Source organism: Sceloporus occidentalis, unplaced genomic scaffold (assembly GCF_023333645.1).
Source record: "Sceloporus occidentalis isolate IW3139 unplaced genomic scaffold, rSceOcc1.0.p SCAF_3, whole genome shotgun sequence".
In the NCBI taxonomy this organism is placed as follows: Eukaryota; Metazoa; Chordata; class Lepidosauria; order Squamata; family Phrynosomatidae; genus Sceloporus; species Sceloporus occidentalis.
Window position 1 is genome coordinate 11,338,142 of NW_028316983.1, and position 10,310 is coordinate 11,348,451.

The following is a 10,310-nucleotide window of genomic DNA, read 5'->3' on the forward strand; positions in this document are numbered from 1 at the left end:
CAAAGATCTCCAGTTTCGTCCTCTAACTTGAAGTCTTTGCAGGAATTCAGCTGCCCCACCCCCCAAAGCATTGCAAGAAGATCTTTCCAGCATATAGTTGCTTGCTTAATTATGAATAGGAGTTGAATACATTGTACAACAGAATAGAAATTAAATCATGCCACTTGGTTTGCTCTGAGTAATTCATACAATTTCCCCAGTTCAGCTTGGTGTGGTGCAGAACTTGGACTTCACTGGTGCCAATAACCTTCAGTTCTGTTTTGTTTGCAATCTGACACCTATGACCATCTCCTGCATTATTCAAAGCTGCAAACCTAGGTTGTGAGTGAGCACATGCTGTATAGAAGCTGGAGCCAAAATGAGTGCTTTCACAATCATAGGTCTGCAATCCACGTGTTTGTACACATGTTTCTTGCACTATATACACACCTCATAGAAAAAAAAACCTAGTCTGTTTAAGAGCATAGCTGAAACAATATAAATGCAAATGGCTCTTTTACAAAGTTCAGCGAGCTTGCACTGGTCTTTTGGGAGCAGCAGCACACAGCGACTACGAAAGGTAGAGCAACACGAGGAAATGAGTGTGCTCTACAGAGCGTCTGTCATCTGCTGTGACAGGGGAAAGCTTATGGCTTTATAGGAAAATGAGCGTCTGCTTGCTATGTTTTCTTTTTATCCCCCCCCCCCTTTTTTTTAGTCACTAACTAATCTCTGGTCTCTCGGTATTAAACATAGCTAGAGCTGGGTGCAGTTCTGCCAGCAGCAGCAACACACACACACACACACAGCACATAAAGACTGACCTGGATGACAAATTTAAGAGTAGATGATTCCACTATCTGGGTACAGATGAGTGAGTTTCGGTCTTCGGGTACCTTGTACACCTCTCCCATGGTCACGATCATTGGAATAGCCAGCAGAAATGAAGCCACCCAAATGCAACTGATGAATTTTTTGGTCCTGCTTCGGGACATGATGCTCTTGGCTTTGAAAGGATGGCAGATGGCCATGTACCTTTCAACACTGAGGCTGGCAATGTTGAGGGCCGTGGCATAGGTGCAGGCATCCCTCAGGAAGTAGTAGCCCTTGCAGATGTCGTTGCCGAAAGCCCAAGGGTGATGCACCCAGATGAAGTTGTACAGTTCAATGGGCATGCAGAGGAGGAAAATAAGCAGGTCGGAGAATGCAAGACTGGCCAGGTGATAATGCACGGTGCTTTGAAGATTCTGCAAGGACTTCTTCTGCACCAGGGTGTAGGCAGTGATGGAGTTGCCAATGGTCCCCACCAAGAAGAGCACCAAGTAGATGATGGTGACCATGACTTTGGAGTAGATGTCTGTGTTCACATCTAGATCCTCTTCATTGGGCATCCGGGACCCAGATTCTGAACTGTTGGAGACATTCCCGGAGGTAGGCAGAGCATAGCTGGTAGGCTGCAGGTGAAATTGACCCATAAGGTATCCCAGCTGGTACAGCGAAGAAGTTGTATTAAGGTGCATGCCGTTCTTCTCGCTGGAGAGGAGGCTGGTCCAAAGGCTGAAGATGTTCACTTAAGGATACTCAAGCCCCAGCTGGTACCCAGCTTCAAGGAAGGCTATCTGGAAGTGGTTGCGTCTGTGCTGAGGGTGTGACTGGCACGTTGCTGCCGGGCAGGGTGAGCTGCTACTAAAAACACAAAGTGGAAATTTGCCTCATGTTCATGGCAGGGAGAGGAGGAGCCTGCTCGATGTGTGTAAGACAGAGATTGAGGCAGAGAAGAGCAGTTTTAAACCGCCCTGGCACCAAGATAGTGCCAGAAATAGCGTGCAGCCGTTTTCAGTGGTGAGCACAGCTCAAGGCAGCAAGCAGCTCCTGTGTCTTTCCCTGCGACTCTCCTCTCCCCCCATCCCTTGCTCTTTGTGCGTGCCTTATTCTTTAGACTCCTGCACTCTCCAGATGTGAATAGCGCTAATGTGGTTTAGCAGGACAATAATCTCTCTCTCTCTCTCTCCCTGTCATTCCCTGGGATGAGTGAGAGTAAGCAGACGAGAATCAGCTATTTTCACAATTCTATATACATTATAAGTGCCTGTTAAACTGGTTAAAGGTGGTCAATATTTTTGTTTTGTGTTCCCTTGACCCTCCTCAAGTTCCAAAAAAGCTGAATTTTTATCAATTTCCTCCTTATATGCCAAATGTTTGCAATGTTTGGAGAATTAGGTTCCATAAAGAGTGGGATAAATTTAGACTGCCTCCTTATTTTGGCTTCAGATGTGCAGCAAAGAAAGCTTCTGTTCTGTCAGGGCTTTAATACTGTTTAAAGTCCTGTCACTCTTTAATTTTAATTTTACTGCCATTCTTAAGTTTTACTGTACACTTCTGTTTTGTTTTATTTTTGCTCATATGTTTCTTGGTTTTATGTGACATTTTAATGATTTTATTGTACATTGCCCTCAATGCCTGGTGGGCCGAGGGTGCAATTTATACATTTCATAAATGCAAAAATATTTATGTTGGCCATCTTGTTATCCACATATGACTGAGACTAAAACTTCCATGTTTTTTCCACAAGGAATCAAATAGTGGAAGTAGAATGATGTGGGACTGGATGTCAATAAACACTCTGAAGATGCAGTGGAGGATTTCCACCCTTCACTGGGCCCTTTCCCATTACACAAACACAGCACCATGATTGTACTTTAACTGCCATGGTTCTGTCTTATGGAACCTGGGGTTTGCAGTTTAGGATGAGTTATTTAGAATTCTCTGGCAGAGGGGTCTAGTGACTCACCAAACTGCATACCCTAGCATTCCATAGGATATAGCCATGGCAGAATCATAGGGCTATAACTGTATACTGGGAAAGGAACCTCAGCCTGATGGATCACTATGTTAGAGGCAACAAAGCGATTTTTTCAGGGAGGTAGACCAAGAGACTAAAGTGTGAACCAATACATTTTCAGTTTAAATCATGCACGTTCCATGAATTCACTAGTAGAAAGACTCAATAAAGTCTCTATAATCTGAACACCACCACACAAACATTCTTTCACACACCCATCCCATACAGAGACACAATGGCCTGCTTACTATATCTTATGGGTAGAGTATAGCACTCCATCCACACAGTTCTGTGCCTCTTGATCCTCTGGAAGTCAGCTTCCAAGCCCCTAGAGTATGTTGCCATGTCAGTTTACTTACCAGAGAACGGATGCAGGCTGCAAGGTGGCCAGGCATTACATGTCTAAAGTCCTGCAGCCGAGACCATTGGCTTGCAGTGACTCACAGGAGATCCTCAAGGAGGGTGACATCATCTCTATTGCTCCATTTGTAACCAAATGCTGCCTGGGTATCTCCCACCAACCTGGACCAAAAAATTGCCATGACAGATGCTTGGAAGCTTCTCTCTCACTCCCTCTCTCTGTACACTGTGCAAGGAGGTACTCAATATCCCCTTGCACAATATTCAGTAAAGGACATAGATGTGTGTGAGTGTTGGACTAAGCCTTCTCATCCCATCTTTTCCCTGTGAAAATGCCAAGAATGGAACATCAAACATCAGTGACATAACTACTATGTGAGCAGGGGGCTACCATAGTAAGGGTAGGGAAACTATGGCCTGTGGTCAACATGTAGACTTGGGCCTCACTTTTGCCCCCTCCCCCACCCCTAATTTTTCATCCCCCCCAGTGAGATGTTTTTGTGGAAAACTGTGCCAAAGCACAAGGAATGTTGCAAAAACATTCAAAACACCCTCCCCTGCCCACCAACCCCTCACAAAAACACAGTGCCTCCATTTGCAGCTCTATACTGGCCAAAATGGTGGCAGCAAGTGACATCATGTAAATTCTGATCATCGTTTTGGGTGGTACACAGCTCAAACTGGAGGTATTTTCCACACTTTCTGGTGGGTGTTGCCTATGGGTTGGAGGGGGGGGGGGTTAGATATAAAAATTAACCTCAAGCTCCCACTCAATTGCTCACCTTTATACTATAGAATCCTAGTAAAAAAACCATAAGAAGGAGGAATTTGAAGATGCTCATCAATAGTTAGAATGTAGACCATAGATTGAGGAGATTATCAGATGGGGGCAAAAGGACAGGAGTGAAGTGGATCGCTCCCATCCTTATCCCATCCTTATAGTGTGATTATATGAAAGACTATCACACACGTCACACTTATCTTGTCATTATCTTATCAATGAAGTGGAATTGTCTCCTGTTATTGAAAAATGACAGGATAATCATGAGGTCATCTGATAATCTTTCACTCCACACACAAAAAATCCACCTGACAGATGAAATAACGATTGGATAAGTGTTATGTCATCTGATAAACTTTGTGCGATTAGGATGGGAAAAGAATGTCCTTTCCCTTGTGTGATAGGAGCCCTGGTGGAGCAGTAGTTAAACGCCTGTACTGCAGCCATTCACTCAAAACCACAAGGTTGCGAGTTCAAGACCAGCAAAAGGGCCCAAGCTCGACTCAGGCTTGCATCCTTCCGAGGTCGCTAAAATGAGTACCCAGACTGTTGGAGGCAAATTAGTTTACTTGCTAATTAGCTTACTTGCTGTTCACCGCTATGATCTTTGGAATAGCGGTATATAAATAAAACAAATTATTATTAATTCTTATAATTCCCTGAGCTGAGGCACACAGCTCAGTATGGATACATTATTTCCATTTTGGTCCCCCCCCCCCAACCTTTTCTTTTTTAAAACATTCAAGTCCTTTCCATCTCATTCATGAAATAATTTGCTAGTTTGGGTACATTTTATATCTAAAACAAATTATACAAAATTCTCAACCATCAGCACTAGCTGAACTCAACAAGGAGTGCTATTGCCAAACTGTTGTGTGCCTGCTATGTGACTGGAAAAGTCGGGAGGGGGGGAGGTAGTAACGTGAATTTAGCACTGCAAACAAGGTTGTTGTTTCAAAATAGCAATTTCAAATATTGAATTCGATTTACTGAAAAAAAAAATTGGGTTCATAGTCTTTTCATGCATCTCCTTTGCTGGTTTGTATGTTGTACAAAGCAAATATACATGGCAGGAACAGAAACTCATTCTGACTGAAGCTCCAGCCTTTGCTGGTTTGAATGTTCACAGTTTCATTTCTGGGAGGAAACCTGCATAAATTTCTGGAAAACTATGCAGTTTTCTGGCCAAGCTCCACAGTTTTGGTAGAAAACTTGACAGTTTCCTGTCAATGCAGGATGGGGTATCCCAAAACTACTGGATGAAAAACTGTTTCATTGTTCTCAATATAGATTTTGTCTTGGTAAAAATGAGATTTATCATCCCTAAAAGGGATTTCCATAACTTGGAAGCAGGCCCTGAGAAGTTCCTCTCTGATGTTCCCACCAGGACCTTGTCATAGGATCTCAAGACACAGTCAGGCTCATATAGGAAGATACAGTTGTTCAGAGAACCTGTAGCTGAGATGTATAGGTCTTTGTCAGGCATAACCAGAACTTTGAATGGCCTTGAAGCAGACCAGCAAACAGCAGAGCTGTTGCAACAGACTTGTGTGCTCCCTGTAATCAGTTTAAAAAGTCCATGATTCCTTAGGATGGACCCATGGCATTTGAAGTGGTATCGGCAGCTGGGCAGCAGCCTATCTAAGGGAGGAATTATTTCCATAAAACCAGACCACTTGGCAAGATAATTGACAAAGACCTTTTGAATGCCAAATCTGGAGATAGTTTTTATGACCACTTAAAATACTTTCTTTGCAATTGCCTTACAAGCTTGATGCGATAAAGTCCCTTCAATGTGGATCTTCTGCCTATGGGTGGGTAGAGGCCAGTGCTTTTTCTATGAAGCATTCCTGATGCCACTCTCCCATCCTTGCTCAGCAAAAGGAGGAAAAGAATGGACAAACAAGCTCACTGCTATGGCTTACTAAGTGGGGAGGGAATAGGTTGGCAATTAAGTGGCAAGAAGGTTGTGTGTGACCCAATAACATGACAGGAAAAAGTGGAATTGGCAGAAACAGGTAAGAAGTGACCTGCCAGCTTTTGGTTCTGGCTCCATCTGCAACAACCTTGGTCCTTCCTAATGCTGGGATATGGCCCCAAATTGCTTCCCCTTGAGAAGACTATCACCTTAAAATATATTCCCCATCTCAGTTCTATTACACCTGCTAGATAGCTCCTTGTGTAGCAGCCTGCTATCCATCACTATGTGTTGATTCCTGATAGTTTAGACTGTGTTTCACCAACAATCCCAAACTAGTCAGTAGTTACACACAAAGAAAACAAAAACCTTTGCATTTTTGCTACTGTTGTTCACTTACAAAGCATTTAGAATGGGCTAGGTGTGCTCTGTACAAAATTTTTTAAATCCCAGTTTGCAGTGTTATAATCTATTTGAAGTGGCTGGGGTGGGCAGGAGGGTCAAGGACAGGGAAGATAGACGAGAGTAAAGAATTATCAATATGACTGATAAGTTCTTGATACAGTTGAGAAAACCACAGTGGGAATCCTGCTTTTATCTCTAATGAAAGTTTTAAAACAAAGAGGGGGGTTGTTGATGAAATCTTTAGCTTTCCATCACTTAGAAGAAATAAGCCGAGTGTAGCATCTGTTGAAGCTGCATGAGTTCAATGGCTTTGGCAGAAGGAGTGTAAATAGCCAACATGGCTGACTGGGTTGATCGTGACGTGTTTGGCAGAAGTTCTCTGAGCTGAGATTAAGCCAAAATATGAGAATGCATCTGGTCTCTCTCAGTTGCTTTGAAAACATGCTTCTGGTTTGCACTGCCATTTGATGTTTGTCTGTTTGTCTCAGCACTGCTGGCAAAGAGGCACCCCCAAATGATCATGCTAATTTGTCACACTTGGCTTCTTCTCTGCCCCATCTTCTCCAAAGACCGCTGGGTTTCTCCTTAGGACATGTGTGGCTGGCTCCTCTGCTTCAGCATCATGGATGCTTTGAAGGAAGAAAGTCTCAGAGGTGGCTGTGGCTCTTTTCACTGTCTAATTTCATGCAGGAGACATGGCTCTAGGGAACACGGCATTGGTTTTGCTTTGTTACTGGGTATTCCCAGTGACAGCAGAGAGAGGCTGTTGAAATAGCTGAGTCACAGATTATTATTTTTTTACCAGCTCCAACAACAACAACAATCTCTGCAGCTTAGTCTAATGATCTAGTGCATTTATACAGTTTTGTGTGTGTGTGTGTGTGTGTGTGTGTGTGTGTGTGTGTGCAAACCAGCACATGATGCACCTGGGAATAAGGGAAAGAGCCCCCTGGATAACAAAGGCCTTTGACTCATCTCTATGCATATAAGCAAAGTCATGGCAGCTACCCTGCATCTGTAGAGTTGGATGGGATTCATAACTGACTACAAGCACGATACAGTGGGGCCCCAGTATCTGCCTTGTGGATGCCAAAATCCGCGGCAGCTCAAGTTCCATTATATACAATGGTGTAGTAAAATGACATCCCTTATATAAAACAGCAAAATCAAGGTTTGCTTTTGGGATTGTTTTGCGAGTGAATATTTTTGAAATATGGTTGCCTGAAAATATGGGTGCAGAATCTGCAGATACATTCAGCTGACTGTGGCTGAAAAAACAGGGTTGAGAAAAATGAGAAAAGTAATATTCCCAAAGAGGAAAACTCTAAATGCACTATGCTATAAGTCACACTCTCTCAGCCTCAGAAGATGGCAATAGCAAGCCCCCTCTGAAGAAACCTGGCAAGAAAACACTGTGATAGGGTCACCATAATTTGGAAATGACTTGAAGGCAACAAAAATATATATCCAGGAAAAGAGACAATATCTGTAGTAAAAAAACCACAAAAACCCAAGAAGTCTGTTTTTCTCCTGTAGAAAAAAAATACATAGAAAATATAGGTTAGCATAATGAAATTCCCAGTACCTACCTTTTAAACTACCTCATGCCCTCTATAAAATCTGGGCAAAGAGTCAGGCTCTACATTAATACACCAAATGCAGCTCTATATGGGATTTTTCTTCATGTAAAGTAAGCATGGGGGTCATGTCAGGTCTACAAAGTATGGGGAAGGGAAGGCTTAATCACTCTTTCTCTCCAGTTGTATCCCCTCCCCAGTTCACCCCTTATGAATGGCAGTTATCGAGATTAACTCCCCAACAACAAGCCCCCATTGGCAGCAGTAGGATTTTTTATTTAATCTTCCTTTAATTGTAGCATGCAGGAAGAGGAGAGGAGGAGGGACATAATAGGCAGGGAAGCATTAACTTCCTTTCTTCCTTCACTACTGAGTTGATTCACATCAGCTTCACTTCCACTTATTAATAGTAAAAGGAGTGAAATGGTAAAAATTAAGTATAAGGTGTACTTCAAGCTTCAGCTGTATGGCACACAAAGTAAATTGGCTGAGACTACTAGTGTGGCTAGCCTGGTAATTGTGCCACAGCTTGGTAAGCTTACTTGTTGGAAGTAAGACTTCTTACCCCACAAAATTTCAAGGATTTCAGAGTGCGCTCAAGAAGGCAAAAGTTATCAGTGAGGAAGAACACACAAGCTAGAATCATAGAATCATAGAGTTGGAAGAGAGCGCAAGGGCCATCCAGTCCAACCCCCCTGCCATGCAGGAACTCTCAATCAAAGCATCCCCGACAGATGGCCATCCAGCCTTTGCTGAAAGACCTCCAAGGAAGGAGACTCCACTACACTCCGAGGGAGTTTGTTCCACTGTCGAACAGCCCTTACTGTCAGGAAGTTCCTCCTAATGTTGAGGTGGAATCTCTTTTCCTGTAGCTTGCATCCATTGCTCCGGTTCCTAGTCTCTGGAGCTGCTGAAAACAAGTCAGCTCCCTCCTCAGTATAACATCCCTTCAAGTATTTAAACAGGGCTATCATATCACCTCTTAACCTTCTCTTCTCCAGGCTAAACATCCCCAGCTCCTTAAGTTGTTCTTCATAGGACATGGTTTCCAGACCTTTCACCATTTTAGTCGCCCTCCTTTGGACACGTTCCAGTTTTTCCACATCCTTTTAAAATTGTGGTGCCCAGAACTTTACTTCCCTTTATCTAGATACTATACTTTTACTGATGCAGCCTAAAATCGCATTGGCCTAGTTAGCTGCCGCTTTGCACTGTTGACTCATGTTCAACTTGTGGTCTACTTGGACTCCCAGATCGCTTTCACATGTAGTCTCATTCAGTCAGGTGTCCCCCATCCTATATCTGTGCATTTTATCCCCCCCCCCCCAGTGCAGTACCTTACATTTCTCCCTGTTGAAGTTAATTTTGTTAGCTGTGACTAAACTTTCTAGTTTATTCAGGTTATTATTATTATTATTATTATTATTATTATTATTACTATTATTAGCTAAGAGAAGCTGCAGCAGTTAGCTTTTGCCTGAGCCTACTGGGAAGAGCAAAATTCTGCCCCTCCATTCCTTTCTTCTCATTTTGCTGAGTTAATTGTGCAGAAACTGCTTTTGCACTTTAAGATCAGCTTGAAGCAAGCTGAGAACAAATGGTGAAAGTGGGAGGAGAGGAGACAAACGAGGACATTTTAAAGCAGCTGAAAAAACAAGAACAACAAAGGATTAATCAGGACCATCTCTGCCAAAGCAGGACAGTGGGAGATAGGAAACTTCTATAATGCTACAGCCAGCAAAACAGCCAGTGGATTCTGGGACCTCAAGTTCCCCAAAACAACGTCACTCACCTCTGATTTGTGAACTTGATTGAACAAAGCATAGAAGTGTGAAAACACTCTGGAGTTCTTACCTGAATACAGAGGCACTCCCAAATCCACTTTCTGGCAGATCAGTTTTACTGTCTCAGTCAAGGTGATACCTTTGGCCATTGTTATTATTATTATTAAGCTTTACTTATATAGCACTGTAAATTTACACACCACTGTACATACAATCTTTTTAATAAGACGGTTCCCTGCCCTCAGGCTTACAATCTAAAAAGACATGACACAAAAGGAGAAGGGAATGGCAGTGGGGAAGAGACTGTCCAGCAGTTCTTCTCTCCCTCTGAGGCCTGGACCAAGGGAGATGGACTGGAGAGAGGGCTCTTCTGCTTGTGCCATATGCATCTCATTTATCTGAAATGGATTTGGTTTCAGGCAGAATCTGTATCCTATGCTAGCTGGACTAACTGACTAATTCAGCCTAAGCTTTCATAGACTACAGTAGATACTATCAAATCCAAGTAATTAAGGTCCATTCCTCAAAAGGTTAGCCAAACCATATTAGGTGTCGGTTTCCCAGCTATGTGAATCTCCAGGGCCCTCTTTTCCAGTCTTATGAGTGATGGGAAGAAATTTTTGTGGGAGAGCTGCCTTACTTTTCAAGGGAGTGCTCCCACCAG

The 10,310-nt window shown here is 43.1% G+C and overlaps 1 protein-coding gene across 1 annotated transcript in view; it reads right to left on the reverse strand.

Moving 5' to 3' along the window:
• Positions 1–1,749, reverse strand: part of NTSR1 (neurotensin receptor 1) — a 156,905-nt gene extending 155,156 nt beyond the window's left edge. The window contains exon 1 of the mRNA XM_089513654.1: positions 804–1,749. Within this exon, the coding sequence (XP_089369780.1) occupies positions 804–1,499 (696 nt within the window). The 5' untranslated portion in view covers positions 1,500–1,749. The remainder of the gene's footprint in view (positions 1–803) is intronic.
• Positions 1,750–10,310: the final 8,561 nt, after the last annotated feature.